The sequence below is a fragment of the Pongo abelii genome, chromosome 2 (assembly GCF_028885655.2).
Source record: "Pongo abelii isolate AG06213 chromosome 2, NHGRI_mPonAbe1-v2.0_pri, whole genome shotgun sequence".
Lineage (NCBI taxonomy): Eukaryota > Metazoa > Chordata > Mammalia > Primates > Hominidae > Pongo > Pongo abelii.
The window spans coordinates 151902871-151923493 of NC_085928.1; the positions used below are offsets into that span (position 1 = coordinate 151902871).

Sequence of the window (20623 nt, forward strand, 5' to 3'; positions counted from 1 at the left end):
GAAGAGCGAGAAGTCCAAATAACTCTTGGATTTTTGGATTAGGTAGCTAGTGGCAGGTGTTGCCATTCATTGAAATAGGAAACACAGAAAGCAGACTGTTTTAAGGAGAAGATGAGTTCAGTTCTAAATATGTTAACGGTGAAGTATATCTGGGGTTTCCAAAAGGAGACATTCAGTAGGCATTTGGATATATAGGAGTTTAGGAGAAAGCGATCCACCAGAAAGATAAATTTGGAGTCATCAGCAGAGACATAGCAATCAAAGCCATTGGATGAAATCACTCAGAGCCTAGGACAGAAACTTAAGAAACATTAATATTTAAGAAACGCAAAGGAAGAAAAGAAGACAAGGAGACTAAGAAAGTACAAAGAGAGAATGTGGTTACATGATGGTCAAGGAAAGGGAGAAGTTCAAGAAAGAATGGTCAACATTATTAAATGCTGTGGATAAATGAAATAAGTTGAAGAAAGAACTATTCTTTGGATTTAGCCATAATCTTTTTTTTTTTTTTTTTTTTTTTTTTGAGACAGAGTTTCACTCTGTCGCCCAGGCTGGAGTGCAGCGGTGCGATCTCGGCTCACTGCATCCTCCGCCTCCTGGGTTTAAGCAATTCTCTGCCTCTGCCTCCCCAGTAGCTGGGATTACAGGTGCCTACCACCACACCTGGCTAATTATTTTTGTATTTTTAGTAGAGACAGGGTTTCACCACCTTGGCTAGGCTGATCTTGAACTCCTGACCTTGTGATCCACCCGCCTCGGCCTCCCAAAGTGCTGGGATTACAGGCGCAAGCCACCTCGCCTGGCCTGGATTTAGCCGTAATCTTGTCAGGAAATTTTAGTGGCATGGTGGGGATAAAAGATAGAAGGCAGATTTAGAAATAAGTAAAACAGGGAATTATGAATGGAGAAGGTCATCACTGTAGAGAATGGCAGAAAACTGACTAGGGGATTTCTAGGAAAAATGTAGTGCTCAATACCAGCACAGTATTTAATAAATGCTTGTGGTGGTTATAATGCATTGGCCCTCAACTTCCATTCCATTTCCTTTTAGTTTACCTTCTGATACCAGGTAGGTTAGAAAGTTCTCAGGCTTCCCTGCAGCTAACTGTCTTGATATGACTCAGATTTTGCCAATTAGATGCCTCCATATAAGGTTTGGAAAGTGGAAGTGTGGTGATGCCTGCATCACAATTGAGGCACTGGAGCTCTGGTATCTCTGTATATTTCAGCAATGGTAAAGAAGATCCCAGTATTCAGTATCTTTGGAGATGCTGATAAGCAACGAACAGGGAATCAGTTTTCAGTGCAGATCTAGCAGGTGCACTGTAGCTCTGGAACAGACGCAGCTGTAGCTTCCTAATTGCTGAATTGTAACTATAGTGATGTATTCTTAGAGCCCCAGGTGACAGCTTCTTAATTATTGGATCACAGATAAAGGAGTAAGTTCCCGAAACCACCCATTTTGGTAGGGGGCTCTGAACTCCTCACATTACCTGAATGTGGTAATAGTTCTGCCACTGGTGAGTCAGTTCTGTGGTGCTGTTTGGGAAGTTATCCCTTACGGCTCATCTAGATTCCCGCCCTTTTGGCTTTACAGTGATTTTTATAAGCACCCAATTCCCTGAATTACACCCCTTTTTGTCTGAAACAGCTAGAGTGCTTTCTATCACCTGTAACTGAACCCAGACTGATGTAGTACGTTTATAAAATCCCTCCTTAACACTAGATTTTCTGGGCTAGTGGCTCCCAAAAACTACTTTAACAAATATCAGGGGAGTATGGTAAAAAATAGTTCCCAGGAGTTTCTCAACTACTAGAGATTCTGATAGAGTAAGTCTTGGGTGGTATTTGAGAATTTAAGTATTACTCAGAGATGGCCCTTGCCTTCAAAGATCTCACAGTCTTTCTAAAAATTTCAGTATCTTTTTTCTTTTGATATTGAAATCAGTACTTTTTGCCATCCTCTTCCTCTCACCGGCAGCCTTCTTCAAGGCACCGTCCCACCTTCTTTGATGACTTCCACATTGGATGTGCAGATGGTCTTTCCACTCCTTTACTTTCCATTATGATTGAAGGACTCATTACGCTAATGACCCATCAAACACTCTCCACTAGGGATTTCTTGCCTTCAATTCTAACCTTTACTTCTGTTACCCATGAACCGGGACACAGCCTGATCTCACTGTTACATAGAAATATTCCACATGTCCAGGAATGAACTTTAAAATCCTATGTGTGTAACCTCTTCTCATCCTTTTACTTCTCCTACCACCTAAGTCACACAGTGGTGCTGATAATACCCTGAATTTCCTAACTTAGCTCACTTCTCACAGTCCATCAATTGCATTCTGATCTCACTTGCCTTTCTGCCCAATCTGGACCTATGCTCAGTCAAAAATCAGCATCTAACCCAGAGTCTGGGCATTCAATACATGCTTGTTGAATTAAGCTAAGTGTCAATAATGTTCTCATTAGAAGAATCTCTTAGTTCACTTTCTAGTTACCATCCCAGGGCAGACTACTATTGGAGCTTTTCTCTACTACAGTACTATCATTTGCAAATTATCAGTGAGAAGTATAAAAACTTGTGACAGAAAACAAAAGTGTGACTTTATAAGCAAGGAACAGGTAAACAGTTTTTTTTCAGTACAGATATAGCAAGTGCACTGTAGCTTGGGAACTAACAGATGCAGCAGTAGCTTCCTAATTGCTGAACTGTAACTACAGTGATGTATTCTTAGAGCCCCAGGTGACACCAAAACCTGGCCAGACGTGGTGGCTCACACCTGTAATCCCAGCACTTTGGGAGGCCAAGGTAGGCAGATCACTTGAGGTCAGGAGTTCAAGACCAGCCTGGCCAACAGAGTGAAACCCTGTCTCTATTAAAAATATTAAAAATTGGCTGGGCACAGTGGCTCACACCTGTAATCCCAGCACTGTGGGAGGCTGAGGTGGGCAGATCACCTGAGGTGAGGAGTTTGAGACCAGCCTGGCCAACATGGTGAAACTCTGTCTCTACTAAAAATACAAAAATTAGCTGGGTGTGGTGGTGGGCGCCTGTAATCACAGCTACTTGGGAGGCTGAGGCAGAAGAATCACCTGCACCTGGGAGGCGGAGGTTGCAATGAGCCGAGATCATGCCATTGCACTCCAGCCTGGGTGACAAGAGCAAAACTCCGTCTCAAAAAAAAAAAATTTATATATATATTTTTTATAAAATATATATAATTTTATAAATTATATATATTATAAAAAATATTTATATATATATATATAAAATTAGCTGTGTCTGGTGGCACTTGCCTGTAATCCCAGCTACTTAAGAGGCTGAGGCACTGATAATCACTTGAACTGGGGAGGCAGACATTACAGTGAGCTAAGACTGTACCACTGCACTCCAGCCTGGGTGATAGAGTGAGATTCTGTCTCAACAAACAAAGAAACAAACGAACAAAAGAACCTCCAACATATGTTTTGAGAAAGGACATCTCACTGAGTTCCTAACTCATTACTCGACTGGTAAAATATCACACTGAGATATTTCCATTTCTGGGGGAGTTTACGCAGAAAATAAACATGAACAGAAGACTGTGTCAAATCAATTATCTTTAAAATAACATATTTTTACTAAGCTAAATAATCTTCCAAAATAAAACATAAATGTTTTACCTAAAACGCCTCCCACGCTGCTGGTTCATTTTTGCTCGAGGAGCCACACCATCTACAGCCATAAAGAACACTTTCCTGGGTTTAATAATGCGAAACAACACCTCCAGGTAGTGAAAAATATCAGTAAAGATTTTATCATCTGAAATTCTAAAGTGAACATCATCATCATTAGGATGGGAGCACTGATGTATAATTCCATTCATATCCAGGTACAAGTTGTCAAATTCAGGAATCTGAAAAACAAAGAAAAATGCTTGAGATCATTTATTTTAATCAACTACAGATATCTTAAGCAGCAGGGAAAAGTGATTATTCAATTATAAAAAGCAGAATTTGTGTATTCTATTATACAAAAACTGAGTAAACAATCACAGATGAATAAAAAAGTAAAGAATTGGTAATATGGTGACAAATTTGGTTTTATATAATGCACCAATGACTTGATCAAATTTACTGTCAGAAAACAATCTACTTATTCCAAATAATAAGCTCCAAGAAAACACCAAATAAAGTGCTTGGTTCATTTGGTACTCAAAATATTAGTTTCATTCCTTCCTACCATTTGACATTAACTCCTCAAAATCTCAATTTCCTCTATAATGGGTAACAAAAAGCCCATTTACATCAAAAGGCTGTTTGTACATGGTTACTGAAACGTTTAACATATGATGTAAAGCCTAATTGTATACTTAGTTTCACTGAAACAGTCACTGATTGGTTACATTAATTTTTAAAATGTTAGATTATGCCAAGAAATTTATGAAACTGAAACCTGAAAAACAGACTTCTTGTTTGTGATATGTGGGTTAATAATTTGTAAGCTCCGACTAACAAGCATCTGCTTTTATAAGACCTTAATGGCTCTCTCATTTATTTTTCCTCTATTTAAATGTTTGTGTTGGAACTCTTGGTCCCATCAGTAACAAAAATTATTTTAACTAAAAAGAAAAAAAGTAAATGTTTGTGAGGAAGGGGAACATTACTGAAACAAATATACATTAAGATGGAACTGAAATGGGTGAAGCTAAAGTTATATTTTGTACTGTAATAAAAGAATCTTAGAATAGAGTCTGCCTTACATATTCATTAAATTACTTTGAATTTTCTCCTTGTATAAACATAACAGAAATCACTTCTGAAACAGTAATTTAAGTTTTACAACACGTACAAGTAACAATATATTTTCCTGCTATTGAGAAAATGGCATGCCTTTGAGTTTTGGGAGTGAAAAGTTTTGGTCTCTGAATCAATGAACACCATCAAAACATATTTTTATGAAATACCTATTTATATAGTATTGTATGTACAAGCATAACATAAAAATTCTGGAATGTTCTAACAGGCTGAACTGAAATGACAGTTGTAACCATGAGATTTTTAAAGCGCACTCAAGATTTACTATTTATTCCAAGAAATCTGAAAACCTCAATCAAAATCTCAGTGTGACTTTTCAACAGGGGTATTTTATTTATTTTTATTTTTATTTTTTGAGACAGGGTCTCAATCTGTCACCCAGGCTGGAGTGCAGTGGTGTGATCTCGGCTCACTACAGCCTCCACCTCCCAGGCTCAAGCAATCCTCCCACCTCAACCTTCAGTGTAGCTGGGACCACTGACACATGCCAACACACGTGCTAACTTCATATCTTTTTCATATGCTAATTTTCATATCTTTTGTACCAAAAAAACCAGCCATGTTGCCCAGGTTGGTCTTGAATTCCTGAGCTCAAGCGATTTGCCTGCCCAGACCTCCCAAAGTGATGGGATTACTACAGGTGTGAGCCACTGTGCCTGGCCTCAGCATCAATGACTTGATCAAAATTTTTTTCTTTACACTTTTTTTTTTCTTTTACATTTTACAGAACGATTTTCCAAAGTCTTCCTAGGAGAATAAATATACAATAATAGCCAAGAAGAGTATTCAAAAGAAGAGTAAGCTGGGTGTGGCAGCACGTGTCTGTTCTAGCTACTTGTGAGGCTGAAGTGAGAGAATCTTTGAACCCATAGGTTCAAGGCTGCAGTGAGTGGTGATTGCATCACCAAACTCCAGCCTGGGAGACAGAGTAAGACCCTGTCTCTATAAAACAAACAAACAAAAAGAAGAATCAAAGTAAATTTGCCCTAGATAAGTTATCAAACAGATGGTTTGAATGAAAATTTAGTATATAAAAAATAAAACTCCATCTTACCCTAAAACAAAAGAAATTCCAGAAGGATTAAAAATTTTACTGTGAGAACTGTAACAAAAAAATTACATACAAATATTTGAAACTCTTAGGGTAGGAAAAGCCAGAAATCAAAAAGCGAATAAATGGTAGAGTTATCTAAAAATGTATTGTTTTACATATATAGGGTTAAAAAGTGCCATATATAATTCAATTAAAAATGACAAAACGTAGGGAAATGTTTGCAAATTAGAAGTCAACATCTCTGGTTGGGCGCGGTGGCTCACGCCTGTAATCCCAGCACTTTGGGAGGCCGAGGAGGGCGGATCACAAGGTCAGGAGATCGCGACCATCCTGGCTAACACGGTGAAACCCCGTCTCTACTAAAAAATACAAAAAAATTAGCTGGGCGTGGGGGCAGGTGCCTGTAGTCTCAGCTACTCGGGAGACTGAGGCAGGAGAATGGTGTGAACCCAGGAGGCGGAGCTTGCAGTGAGAGGAGATCGAGCCACTGCACTCCAGCCTGAGCAACTGAGCAAGACTCTGTATCAAAAAAAAAAAAAAAAAAAAGAAGTCAACATCTCTAACACATAAAAAATACTCAAATATAAGAAAAAGAGCAAATTTTTGACTGGGCATACTGGCTTACACCTATAATCCCAGCACTTTGGGAGGCCAAGGTAGGTGGATCACTTGAGGTCAGGAGTTCAAGATCAGCCTGGCCAACAAAGTGAAACCGTCTCTACCAAAAATACAAAAATTAGCCTGGGTGGTGGCGCATGCCTGTAATCCCAGCTACTTAGAAGGCTGAAGCATGAGAATCGCTTGCACCTGGGAGGCGGAGGTTCCAGTGAGCTGAGATCATGCCACTGCACTCCAGCCTTGGCAACAGAGTGAAACTGTCCCAAAAAAAAAAAAAAAAAAAAAAGGCCAGGCGCGGTGGCTCACACCTGTAATCCCAGCACTTTGGGAGGCCAAGGTGGGTGGATCACAAGGTCAGGAGATCAAGACCATTCTGTGAATGGTGAAACCCCATCTCTACTAAAAATACAAAAAATTAGCCGGGCGTGGTGGTGGGTGCCTATAGTCCCAGCTACCCGGGAGGCTGAGGTGGGAGAATGGCGTGAACCCGGGAGGCGGAGCTTGCAGTGAGCTGAGATCGTGCCACTGCACTCCAGCTTGGGCGACAGAGCGAGATTCCTCAAAAAAAAAAAAAAGAAAGCAAATTTTTAAAGTAATCACAGAAAGTGGAAAGCAATTCAGAAATGAATAAACAAAAAAGTCTAAGTCTAATAAGCACATGAAAAGATGTTCAACATCCAAAATTTCTCATTGAAATAACATATCATTTTCCCACATTAGTAAAAATTAAAGAGACTGATGTTACCCAGTATTAACAGGGCTTTGGGGAAGCACATATTTCATGTTATTAAAAGCAATTGCTGGCATTTATTATGCAATTATTAGGTATTAAACATTGGGCTAAATATGTATATTCATTCTCTGACTTAATTATAACAACCTTAAAAGATAAATATTTAGCATTCTAATTTTAGAGAAAAGTTGTGGAGCTAGAAAAACAGAAATACGGTTTATACGCAATAGTTTGGGACTAGAATGTAAACTGGCATAACTAATCACAAAGTACGAATTAAAATTTGAAACGTGTATCTTTGACCCAGGATTTCTACTATTGAAAATTTATCCTGAAAAATAATCAGATATGATTAACTTGTAAAGATGAAGTATAAAATATTCATGGCAGTATTGTACAGAAAAGATAATAATAGAAAACTGATGATGGTACATCCATACAACGGAATTCAACACAGCAATTACAAATTATGAAATAGATTCATATTTGGCATGGAATAATATGCATAATATATATCATCAAGTGACAAAGGCAGGGTATAAAACAGCAGGTAAAGTATCCTATTTATAGGAAATATTTATTTACATATATATCTGCATAGAAAAGTTAGGAAGTATATAAAAACAAGATATTACTAGGGGTCAACTATGGATGATGAAAGCTTTTTACTTTCCTCTAGACTATATAATAATTTTTATATCTTTCTGCATTATCTGAATTTTTTTAAATAATGAGCATATATTAACTTTATAATCTAAAAAATACCCCACTATAATTTTCCTTTTAGAAAAGAAATATTTGAAAAATTCTCTTAGGTTTCAGACTAATAAGAAAGACAAAGAATAATTAATCATTGGCCAATGTGTTGAATAAAGTGAGAACATGCAGTAGAACTTTACTCCCATACAAAGAGATTACTGATAATGTAGTTTCTCTTCTCAGTTATTACATTTGCAAGTTAGAAATTTCAAGGTTATTTTATACTCTCTGCCTTCTCCAATCCCATATCCAATTAGTCACTGAGGTATTTTTCTTTTTAATTTAACATCCAAAATGTTTCTAGAATCTTACCATCTTATCCATTTCCACTGTCTTAGGTAATCTCATCCTTTTCTCCATGCCCAGATCTCCCGCACTGGTCCATGCCCCTCAGTTTCCCAACCGAACTGTTTGCTTCCAGTTTTCTCTAAAACATAATCTGATCACATTGCTTCCTTATCTAAACCCATAGGATACTACAAATCCTTAATAGCATAAAAGGTCCTGCATGATTTGGCTGCTATTTTCCCCACCAATCCTATATTCTTTCCTCTTTCTACATATCTTTACAAGCTACTACAAGAAAACATTGAGGAAAATCTCTAGGACATTGGTCTGGGCAAAAATGTCTTAAGTAATATCCCACAAGCATAGGAAACTAAAGCAAAAATGGAGAAATGGGATCACATCAAGTTAGAAAGCTTCTGCACAGCATAGGAAACAATCAGCAAAGAGACAACCCACGGAATGGAAGAAATGTATTTGCAAACTACTCACCTGACAAGGGATTAATAATCAGAATATACAACGAGCTCAAACAACTCTATAGGACAAAATCTAATAATCCAATCAAAAATGGGCAAAAGATCTGAACAGACATTTCTCAAAAAAGGACATACAAATGGCAAACAGGCACATGACAAGGTGCTCAACATCACTGATCATCAGAGAAATGCAAATCAAAACTACAATGAGATATCATCTTACCCCAGTTAAAATGGCCTTTATCCAAAAGACAGGCTACAACAAATGCTAGCAAGGATGTAAAGAAAAGGGAACCCTCGTACACTGTTGGCAGGAATGTAAATTAGTACAACCACTATGAAGAACAGTTTGAAGGTTCCTCAAAAAACTAAAAATAATTAGAATCCAGCAGCCCAGACCCCTTTGTGGTCAAGAAAGGTGGGAAAACAGGTGCAGGACTGCTACATTGGTGAGCGTAACTAATCTGATAAGCAGAGGTCCATGGGTGGTTACGCACCCTGGAAAGGAACTCATCCCTGAGCACAAAGGCAATGTTGGGCACGCTGGTAAAGGACCACTAGAATCCAGCAGCCCGGACCCTTTTCTTTGTGGTCAAGACAGGCGGGAAAACAGGTGCAAGACTGCTACATCAGTAAGCGTAACTAATCTGAGAAGCAGAGGTCCATGGGTGGTTACGCACCCTGGAAAAGAATAAGCATTAGGCCCTTACAGGACGCTCTAGGACTAATGCTCATTGGAAAATGACTAGGAGTGCTGGCATACCTATGTTCTTTTTTCAGATGGGAAACGTTCACCCCCCAAGGCAAAAACTCCCCTAAGATGTATTCTGGAGAATGGGACCAATCTGACCCTCAGACTCTAAGAAAGAAATGACTTTATACTCTTCTGCAGTACCGCCTAGCCACGATATCCTCCTCAAGGGGGAAAAACCTGGCCTCGTGAGGGAAGCTGAAATTATAACACCATCCTACAGCTAGACCTCTTCTGTAGAAAGGAGGGCAAATGGAGTGAAGTGCCATATGTGCAAACTTTCTTTTCATTAAGAGACAACTCGCAATTATGTAAAAAGTGTGGTTTATGCCCTACAGGAAGCCCTCAGAGTCTACCTCCCTATCCCAGTGTCCCCCTGACTCCTTCCCCAACAAGGACCCCCCTTTAACCCAAACGGTCCAAAGGAGACAGACAAAGGGGTAAACAATGAATCAGAGTGCCAATATTCCCCGATTATGCCCCCTCCAAGCAGTGGGAGGAGAAGAATTCAGCCCAGCCAGAGTGCATGTACTTTTTTGTCTCAGACTTAAAGCAAATTAAAAGACATCTAGGCAAATTCTCAGATAACCCTGATGGCTATATTGATGTTTTACAAGCGTTAGGACAATCCTTTGATCTGACTGGAGAGAAATAATGTTACTGCTAGATCAGACACTAACCCCAAATGAGAGAAGTGCTGCCATAACTGCAGCCCGAGAGTTTGGCAATCTCTGGTATCCCAGTCAGGTCAATGATAGGATGACAACAGAGGAAAGAGAACAATTCCCCACAGGCCAGCAGGCAGTTCCCAGTATAGACTCTCACTGGGACACAGAATCAGAACATGGAGATTGGTGATGCAGACATTTGCTAACTTGCGTGCTAGAAGGACTAAGGAAAACTAGGAAGAAGCCTATGAATTATTCAATGATGTCCACTATAACACAGGGAAAGGAAGAAAATTCTACTGCCTTTCTGGATAGACTAAGAGAGGCATTAAGGAAGCATACCTCTCTGTCACCTGACTCCATTGAAGGCCAACTAATCTTAAAGGATAAGTTTATCAGTCAGCTGCAGACATTAGGAAAAAACTTCAAAAGTCCGCCTTAGGCCCAGAGCAAAACTTAGAAACTCTACTGAACTTGGCAACCTCATTTTTTTATAATAGAGATCAGGAGGAGCAGGCGGAACGGGACAAACGGGATTAAAAAAAAGGCCACCGCTTTAGTTATGGCCCTTAGGCAAGTGGACTTTGGAGGCTCTGGAAAAGGGAAAAGCTGGGCAAATCGAATGCCTAATAGGGCTTGCTTCCAGTGCAGTCTACAAGGACACTTTAAAAAAGATTGTCCAAGTAGAAATAAGCCACCCCCTTGTCCATACCCCTTATGTCAAGGGAATCACTGGAAGGCCCACTACCCCAGGAGATGAAGGTCCTCTGAGTCAGAAGCCACTAACCAGATGATCCAGCAGCAGGACTGAGGGTGCCCGGGGCAAGCGCCAGCCCATGCCATCACCCTCACAGAGCCCTGGGTATGCTTGACCACTGAGGGCCAGGAGGTTAACTGTCTCCTGGACACTGGCGCGGCCTTCTCAGTCTTACTCTCCTGTCCTGGACAACTCTCCTCCAGATCTGTCACTATCCGAGGGGGTCCTAGGACAGCCAGTCACTAGATACTTCTCCCAGCCACTAAGTTGTGACTGGGGAACTTTACTCTTTTCACATGCTTTTCTAATTACGCCTGAAAGCCCCACTCCCTTGTTAAGGAGAGACATTCTAGCAAAAGTAGGGGTCATTATACACCTGAACATACGAGAAGGAACACTCGTTTGTTGTCCCCTGCTTGAGGAAGGAATTAATCCTGAAGTGGGCAACAGAAAGACAACATGGATGAGCAAAGAATGCCCATCCTGTACAAGTTAAACTAAAGGATTCTGCCTCCTTTCCCTACCAAAGGCAGTACCCCCTTAGACCCAAGGCCCAACAAGGACTCCAAAAGATTGTTAAGGACCTAAAAGCCCAAGGCCTAGTAAAACCACGCCAACAGCTCCTGCAATACTCCAATTTTAGGAGTACAGAAACCCAACGGACAGTGGAGGTTAGTGCAAGATCTCAGGATTACCAATGAGGCTGCTGTTCCTCTATACCCAGCTGTACCTAACCCTTATACTCTGCTTTCCCAAATACCAGAGGAATCAGAGTGGTTTACAGTCCTGGACCTTAAGGATGCCTTTTTCTGCATCGCTGTACATCCTGACTCTCAATTCTTGTTTGCCTTTGAAGAGCCTTCGAACCCAACGTCTTAACTTACCTGGACTGTTTTACCCCAAGGGTTCAGGGATAGCCCCATCTACTTGGCTAGGCATTAGCCCAAGACTTGAGCCAATTTTCATACCTGGACACTCTTGTCCTTCGGTACGTGGATGATTTCCTTTTGGCCGCCCATTCAGAAATCTTGTGCCACCGAGCCACCCAAGCGCTCTTAAATTTCCTCGCCACCTGTGGCTACAAGGTTTCCAAACCAAAGGCTCAGCTCTGCTAACAGCAGTTTAAATACTTAGGGCTAAAATTATCCAAAGGCACCAGGGCCCTCAGTGAGGAAAGTATCCAACCTATACTGGCTTATCCTCATCCCCAAACCCTAAAGCAACTAAGAGGGTTCCTTGGCATAACAGGTTTCTGCCGAATATGGATTCCCAGGCATGGCAAAATAGCCAGACCATTATATATGCTAATTAAGGAAACTCAGAAAGCCAATACCCATTTAGTAAGATGGACACCTGAAGCAGAAGTGGCTTTCCAGGCCCTAAAGAAGGCCCTAACCCAAGCTCCAGTGTTAAGCTTGCCAACAGGGCAAGACTTTTCTTTATATATCACAAAAAAACAGGAATAGCTCTAGGAGTCCTTACACAGGTCCGAGGGATGAGCTTGCAACCATGGCATACCTGAGTAGGAAAATTGACGTAGTGGCAAAGGGTTGGCTTCATTTTTTATGGGTAGTGGCTGCAGTTGCAGTCTTAGTATCTGAAGCAGTTAAAACAATACAGGGAAGAGATCTTACTGTGTGGACATCTCATGATGTGAATGGTATACTCACTGCTAAAGGAGACTTGTGGCTGTCAGACAACCATTTACTTAAATATCAGGCTCTATTACTTGAAGGGCCAGTGTTGCGACTGTGCACTTGTGCAACTCTTAACCCAGCCACATTTCTTCCAGACAATGAAGAAAAGATAGAACATAACCGTCAAAAAGTAATTGCTCAAACCTAAGCCGCTCGAGGGGACCTTTCAGAGGTTCCCTTGACTGATCCTGACCTCAATTTGTATACTGAATTCATATACAATTCGTATACAATTCATTCGTATTCGTATACATACAATGAATTCGTATACAAAAAGTCCTTCGTAGAAAAAGGACTTTGAAAAGCGGGCTATGCAGTGGTCAGTGATAATGGAATACTTAAAAATAATCCCCTCATGCCAGGAACTAGTGCTCAGCTGGCAAAATTAATAGCCCTCACTCGGGCACTAGAATTAGGAGAAGGAAAAAGGGTAAATATATATACAGACTCTAAATATGCTTACCTAGTCCTCCATGCCCATGCAGCAATATGGAGAGAAAAGGAATTCCTAACTTTGGAGGGAACACCTATCAAACATCAGGAAGCCATTATGAAATTATTATTGGCTGTACAGAAACCTAAAGAGGTGGCAGTCTTACACTGCCGGGGTCATCAGAAAGGAAAGGGAAATAGAAAGGAACCGCCAAGAGGATATTGAAGCCAAAAGAGCCGCAAGGCAGGACTCTCCATTAGAAATGCTTATAGAAGGACCCCTAGTATGGGGTAATCCCCTCCAGGAAACCAAGCCCCAGTACTCAGAAGAAGAAATAGAATGTGGAACCTCACGAGGACATAGTTTCCTCCCCTCAGGATGGCTAGCCACCGAAGAAGGAAAAATACTTTTGCCTGCAGCTAACCAATGGAAATTACTTAAAACCCTTCACCAAATCTTTCACTTAGGCATTGATAGCACCCATCAGATAGCCGAATTATTATTTACTGGACCAGGCCTTTTCAAAACTATCAAGCAGATAGTCAGGGCCTATAAAGTGTGCCAAAGAAATAATCTCCTGCACTACAGGCCATACATTTCAATCCCTGTATCTTTTTATTTGTATTTGTATTTTTATTTTGAGACGGAGTCTCGCTCTGTCGCCTAGGCTGGAGTGCAGTGGCAGGATCTCAGCTCACTGCAAGCTCCGCCTCCTGGGTTCACGCCATTCTCCTGCCTCAGCCTCCTGAGTAGCTGGGACTATGGGTGCCCACCACCACGCCTGGCTAATTTTTTGTATTTTTAGTAGAGACGGGGTTTCACCGTGTTAGCTAGGATGGTCTCGATCTCCTGACCTCATGATCCGCCCGCCTTAGCCTCCCAAAGTGCTGGGATTAATGGTGTGAGCCACCGCACCTGGCCCAATCACTGTATCTTTAACCTCCTTGTTAAGTTTGTCTCTTCCAGAATCGAAGCTGTAAAACTACAAATCGTTCTTCAAACGGAGCCCCAGATGCAGTCCATGACTAAGATCTACCGCGGACCCCTGGACCAGCCTGTTAGCCTATGCGCTGATGTTAATGACATCAAAGGCACCCCTCCCGAGGAAATCTCAACTGCACCACCCCTACTACGCGCCAATTCAGCAGGAAGCAGTTAGAGCAGTCGTCGGCCAACCTCCCCAACAGCACTTAGGTTTTCCTGCTGAGAGGGGGGACTGAGAGACAGTACTAGCTAGATTTCCTAGGCCGACTAAGAATCCCTAAGCCTAGCTGGGAAGGTGACTGCATCCACCTTTAAACACTGGGCTTGCAACTTAGCTCACACCCGATCAGTCAGAGAGCTCACTAAAATGCTAATTAGGCAAAACAGGAGGTAAAGAAATAGCCAATCATCTACTGCCTGACAGCACAGCGGGAGGGACAAGGATCGGAATGTAAACCCAGGCATTCGAGCCGGCAACAGCAACCCCCTTTGCGTCCCCTCCTTTTGTATGGGAGCTCTGTTTTCACTCTATTAAATCTTGCAACTGAAAAAAACAAAACAAAACAAAAAAAAACTAAAAATAGAGCTACCATATGATCCCAGCAACCCCACTGCTGTGTTAATATAACCCAAAGAGAGGAAATCAGTATATTGCAGAGATATCTGCACTCCTTTGTTGTTGCTGTACTGTTCACAATAGCCAAGATTTGGAAGCAACCTAAGTGTCCATCAACAAATGAATAGATAAAGAAAATGTGGTATATACACAATGGAGTACTATTCAGCCACAAGAAGGAATGAGATCCTGCCATCTGCAACCACATGGGTGGAAATGCAGATCATTATGTCAAGTAAAATAAGTCCAGCACAGAAAGACAAACATTGCATGTTCTCACTTATTTATGGAATCTAAAAATGAAAACAATAGAACTCATGGACATAGAAAATAGAAAGATGGTTCCTAGAGGCTGGGAAGGGTAGTCGGGGAGTCAGGGGAGAAGTGGGAAAGGTTAATGGGTATAAAAGAAAAACTGAAAGAACGAGTAAGACCTAGTCTGGGCACAGGGGCTCATGCCTGTAATCCCAGCACTTTGGGAGGCTGAGGCGGGCGGATCACTTGAGCCCAGTAGTTCAAGACCAGAGTGGGCAACATGGCAAAACCCCATCTCTAGTTTTAAAAAGATTTCAATTAAAACAAACAGAACAAAAAAACACAGGCCAGGCACAGTGGCTCATGCCTGTAATCCAAGGACTTTGGGAGGCTGAGGTGGGCGGATCACTTGAGGCCACCAGGAGTTGGAGAAGAGCCTGGCCAACACGGTGAAACACCATGTCTACTAAAAACACAAAAACTAGCTGCGTAGTGGCACACGCCTAATCCCAGCTACTTGGGTGGCTAAGGCACAAGAATCGCTTGAACCAGGGAGGCAGGGGTTGCAGTGAGCCGAGATTGCGCCAGTGTACTCCAGCCGGGGTGACAGAGCGCAACCTTGTATCCAAAATAAAAAATAAAAAAAAGAATGAATAAGACCTACTATGTGACAGCACAACAGAATGACGATAGTCAATAATTTAAAAACAACTAAAAGAGTATAATTAGATTGTAACACAAAGGATAAATACTTGAGGGGATGGATACTCCATTCTCCATGATGTGATTATTACACACTGCATGCCTGTATGAAAACATCTCATGAACCCCATAAATATATACACTATGTTTCATAAAAATAAAAAATAAAAAAAAATCCCAGGCTTCATTTCACTTTTTAAAAAAATACTGTTTTACAACATACTAATATACCATGTTTAATATGCATTTCTATATACTATATTTTATATGCTATATGCTATAGCTAATAAATTAATTCACTCAAAAAATATTTACTGAGTACCCATTCTGTTATGCTGCTTTGGTTTTTTCTTTTTCAGGCGCCTCTACTATTTGTCTTCTTTGCCTATCTTTCTTATTGTTACTTTTTCTTGAATCTTTTAAATCTACTTTATTTTTTTAAATTTCATCTTTCCACTGCCGATTGTTTTCTTAAATGGTATCATCTGCTCTTGTCTTGCTTCTATTTGAGGCTTCAGCTCTGAAATTTTTTTTCATTTACTTCTAACTTTCTCTGTCATCTCATTCTCACATTTTCATAATTGATACATGTTGTTCTTTCACGTCTTACCTCATTTTCCTAATGCCTTTTAACTCCTTGTGAAATAGATAATAGTTTTGGTTATAATTTTGGTCTATTTTATGTGCATTTTTTTCATTGCAAGTTTTTATGTCTGGAGAGATACTCTGTCCCTTTTTCTCGTATAATAACTTTGTATGTAATTTGATCTCAATATCTTTCTGTAGCTCATTTTTATGTGAATTTAATTTTCTTGAACTTTTAGAATGAGTAGAGGTTCAGGGAATATAAGTTCACAAAGCTGTTTCTGGGCAGTGTTAAAAAATACAGTGGTTTGCTTTGTGGTTTGTTTTCTAAGATTTCTTGATTCTACGACTTTGCCTCACTTTTATATGGACTATCTCCTTCTCTTCTTGTCTCTATTGTCCCTTTCATAAAATTTTATTCCACTTCCAGCATCACATTTCCATAAGACTTTATTCCACTCCCTTTTCCTTAGGGCTCTGGTCTAGAATGGCACCTTGGCAAGTCAGTTTTGAGTGTTCACAGGAGGTAGACTACTCCTGCCTGTTTGGTCTTTCTTATGGTAGACCTTCACTCAGTCAATAATGGAGTGAATAAAACGCCTCTGTTTCAGCTACCGCTATCTAATTGGCCAGAACAGTCTTTTAGTGGATACTGTTGGCTATTCTGGAATTCTCCTGTTCTAAGGTTCATCAGATGTTGCCCCATTGCTTCCTTCTCGCTTTTGCACAGATGTCAATATCAACGGTGTCTAGAAACTATTGATAGTTTGCCTCACCTAGTTATGTTTTGAGTTTCATGGGGATAGCATGTCACATGGTTTGTTGTAATTGTTTTATGGATTTTAAACTTTGGTTTCTAGTTTCTCTTTCTGTTTTTACAAGATGATTCAGAGAAACTGAAAACCTATGCTACTGAGGCCACACCACTGACTTCCCGTAACTCACTTCTTCTCCCTAACCTTCCCGCCTAGGACTAGCTTTTGAATGCCTGTGACTTATTTAGGCATTACCATCTTTAAGTTCTACTTAACAGAGAAGCTGATAACCCTTTTGTCTCTTTTTAATCAAACATTTTTGAAAGGCATCACAACGATGAACCAGATTTTAAAATTTATTTACAGTGAAATTTAAAAATAATTCTCCTCCTAGTTTCTATATAAAGCTTTCACAAAACCTATCCTTAGTGTCCATGTCATAAAACTACATTAAAGAGATTTTCATTCTTCAGTAACAAAATTCCTCAGGATGAAGAGAATCTAAGATATTTTCACCAAACCAAATTCTGTGCCACAGACTACAGAATAAAAATATTACTGAACAAATTATGTATTAAATCATCCCGAATAACAAACGCATTATTTTTGCACTTTAGAGATAAAGTGACTGATGTATAGCAGGTACTGATTGAAGGATGCAAGAAAAGCCAAAGTTGGATGTCTCCGTTTCTGCAATGTACTGGTTTCCTTTTTAGCCCTCCCCGGGGGGAAAAATACCTCTCTAAACCTAACTCAATCTGTTTCAAATAAATTCAAAATAAGCTAACCTTGGAAAGTTTTTGTAGTCTATTTCTCATCTACCAAATCTGACTGGAATCCAGCAACAAAAACTCCTTTCCAGAAGTAAACTACCTTCCTGTTCGTAAATACCGATTAAACCATAATTTAATAGGCTATTTACAATACTACCCATCACAACTGATTCAATCAGCTACACAAATTTCAAACTTTTTGTTTTTCTGTAAAACATCAGACAAGAGATCAAATTCATTAAATGTGACAAACACGAAAGTATCACCCGAAGTCTAGTTTAGCTAATAGACGACTACTTTCTCCTCTCTTTCCACAGTTCTAATATATAAACTACGTTTTTGGAATCTACACATTAACGTTGTCCTGGGGTCAGTACATGCCAAATATTATTAGTAGTATTAATGTTCTATCAATTCGTTTCCCACCCCCCTCTGTCACACAGTGAGGCCTCCAAATAAAAGGTCCCTACGCCCCACTCCCCAGCCGGCCCAAGAGTTTTTTGTTTTGGCAACAGGGGACTGGTGCTGCTTTTGAAATAACAGAAAGTAACAAAAGGCATCATCAATATGGACCATCAGCCACGTCGGAAAGTCTAGGCGCCGGGGGCCGGGTGGGCCGCGCTCTAGATCAGGGAAAGTAAACAAGGTGACTGCGTGCGGAGGCGGCTGTTATTGTTTGTACGTGGGTCTGCCGCTCTGGGTGGGATGGGGAAACCTACGAAGACACCCACTCCAGCTTCGCAGCCTCTGTAAGGAAAAAAGCAACTTGCATCTCCCCGGGAGGAACCCGGAGAACAGTAAAAGCGTTCTTTCCCAGGACTTCATTTCGGAGTCGCGGAAGGACCAGCAGAAGCAGGAGCTGTCAGAGCAGCCGTGAACCCAGCGGCTCTGTCCACACACAGGCAACCTGCGTCCTTAGCCCCTTTCGGCTCATCCGGGCGTCCTCAAACTTTCCGTCCCCCTCCCTAATGCCACTAATCGTCCAGACGACGAGGGGAAAGAGGTGGCTCGAAAGCACCCGCTCTAAGGTGGAGAGGGCCGCGGAGCCGCGGGTCCTCGGCTTTCTGAGCCGTTGCCCCTCGCTCACCCACCTGATGCTCTTTCACCACTTCGCTGAGACAGGGATACCGCTCTGAGATCCATCGGTAAAACTTGGGGACTCCCATTTCGACCGTCAACACTAATCCCAGTCAGGGCCAAACCGAAACCAAACGCCCCGCCGGGGCTCCGCCGCCGCCTCCCGTCGTCGCTCCGCGGATGACAACACACCGCCCGGCCGACCATAGAGAGCGCCCGCCGGGCCTAGAGCGGCAGGATCCGAGGCCGTCCGAGGGGCGGGGCTTAGCCCTCCGGGCCTCGCGCGGCCGAGGCCGCGGTACTGTCCAGTGGCGGTCAGGGTATCTGCGGCGGTTTGCTGGTGTGCTTCAACTTAGGGGCGAAAATGCCCCAGGATAGAGCTGTGCTTTCTAAGTGGATTTGGAAGTGGCATGAAAACCGCACGAAGGTGTGGGAAGGGTATCGAACACTGATTTTTGTTCCGCTTGTCTCCTAGGGTTGCTAATCTCAGTATTTTTCATACAGATTTCGAAAGATCTGGTGATTTATTTGGCTTAGTTTATTGTTTTGTCAATAATTTTTTTTCTCTGAGGAATTTAAGCTTACGTTTCTTAATACATACGTTTAAAAACGTTCTTTTCCAAATTGTTCAAAAAAATTTCCCATGTACCCGCCCCCCGCAACTGTTAACATAAAACCTTGGATACGAAATCATTTAATGTTTAGTTTTGACATTCATGCGTCCGGGTTTATCATATTTTTCCCCATCACACTTTCAACCGGACAGCAAAGGAGAGTTCTATCAACTTAAGTGAAATTATCAGTTTTAAATATAAGAGTTTTCCACTTATTTGAATGTAGTGACCTCGTTACTTTGTATTTAAGTCTTCTGGATGAAAACTTACAGAAAAACCTTAAACATTTAATACTTTTTGGATTTTAAGATCTCAGGAAATGTTAAGTATCGCTGTCTTTCATGACCACTGGATTCTGCATTCTGGGACTGCAGTATGGCAGCATCACACAAATTACAGAATGTTTATTTCGTTTTCACATTCACGCTTCTTGGCTTATATTTTTTCCCTATCACACTTTAAAACAAAGTTTTATTAAGTGAACTTAATGATATGCTATTTATATTTATATTTATATATCTCTCTGACTAGACTGTCACTTCCTGGAGGGCAGGAGAGGGTAGCTCTATGCACAAGTCTGGCACAATGCCTTGCCCACAGTATTTATTCCATATAATTTTGTTCTTCAAGTGAATCCTTACAATAGCTAGCACTTTTAAAAGGAAATCAATAGAAGTTGTAAAATGAAATTAGACTTGCTTGTTTCTTGCAAATACAGTTTTTGACCATAAGAACACATGATATTCTATTTCTCCAATTATAATGCACAGTATGTATTAAGAAAGCAGTTTATTTCTTAATAACTGAATGTATATTATTTTACATATAATTAATGATCAGAGAGAAATAACAGTTGCTGAGAACGTAAATTTATGTTGTACTTTAGAATTGAACAGATACAACCAGATTCATACCAAATGCATTACTTTTAGATTATTAACATACTCTTTTACATAATTTCATTTCACATATATGGGGTCCAACCAAGATACATCTGGCATAGTAAGTTTTCATCAGTAGCTTCTTGTATAAGGTAATGCACATGTCCTTCAATAGATAATGGCAGTCCTGTCACTCTATTTCGAGTCTTGATTACACCTTGTAGTCGCTGCTCAATGTCAAGAACATGGGTCTTGGCCTAAAAAGAAGAAACATAAAACCAAAAACAGATGTTAATAATTTGGAATTACTACCTTTCTTTATATTTTGACATTTAATAAATGTT

General features: G+C 40.7%; 2 protein-coding genes across 13 annotated transcripts in view; both read right to left on the reverse strand.

The window, feature by feature from the left end:
* The window catches only part of XRN1 (5'-3' exoribonuclease 1), a 134509-nt gene extending 115493 nt beyond the window's left edge, over nucleotides 1-19016 (reverse strand). For 7 of the 11 annotated variants that reach the window (XM_024245013.3, XM_063722256.1, XM_009239377.4 and 4 more), the window contains exons 1-2: nucleotides 18799-18980; nucleotides 3670-3902 (exon numbers count right to left, since the gene is read on the reverse strand). In XM_024245013.3, the coding sequence (XP_024100781.2) occupies nucleotides 3670-3902; nucleotides 18799-18873 (308 nt within the window). In that variant the 5' untranslated portion in view covers nucleotides 18874-18980. Of the gene's footprint in view, nucleotides 1-3669; nucleotides 3903-18798 lie in introns of all 11 variants that reach the window. The other 4 variants (XR_008523940.2, XM_054552795.2, XM_063722254.1 and 1 more) reach the window with 2 other exon arrangements.
* A 1154-nt stretch (nucleotides 19017-20170) lies between these two features.
* Nucleotides 20171-20623, reverse strand: part of ATR (ATR serine/threonine kinase) — a 133658-nt gene continuing 133205 nt past the window's right edge. For both annotated transcript variants that reach the window (XM_024245003.3, XM_054552796.2), the window contains one exon: nucleotides 20171-20536. In XM_024245003.3, coding sequence (XP_024100771.1) covers nucleotides 20363-20536 — 174 coding nt within the window. In that variant the 3' untranslated portion in view covers nucleotides 20171-20362. The remainder of the gene's footprint in view (nucleotides 20537-20623) is intronic.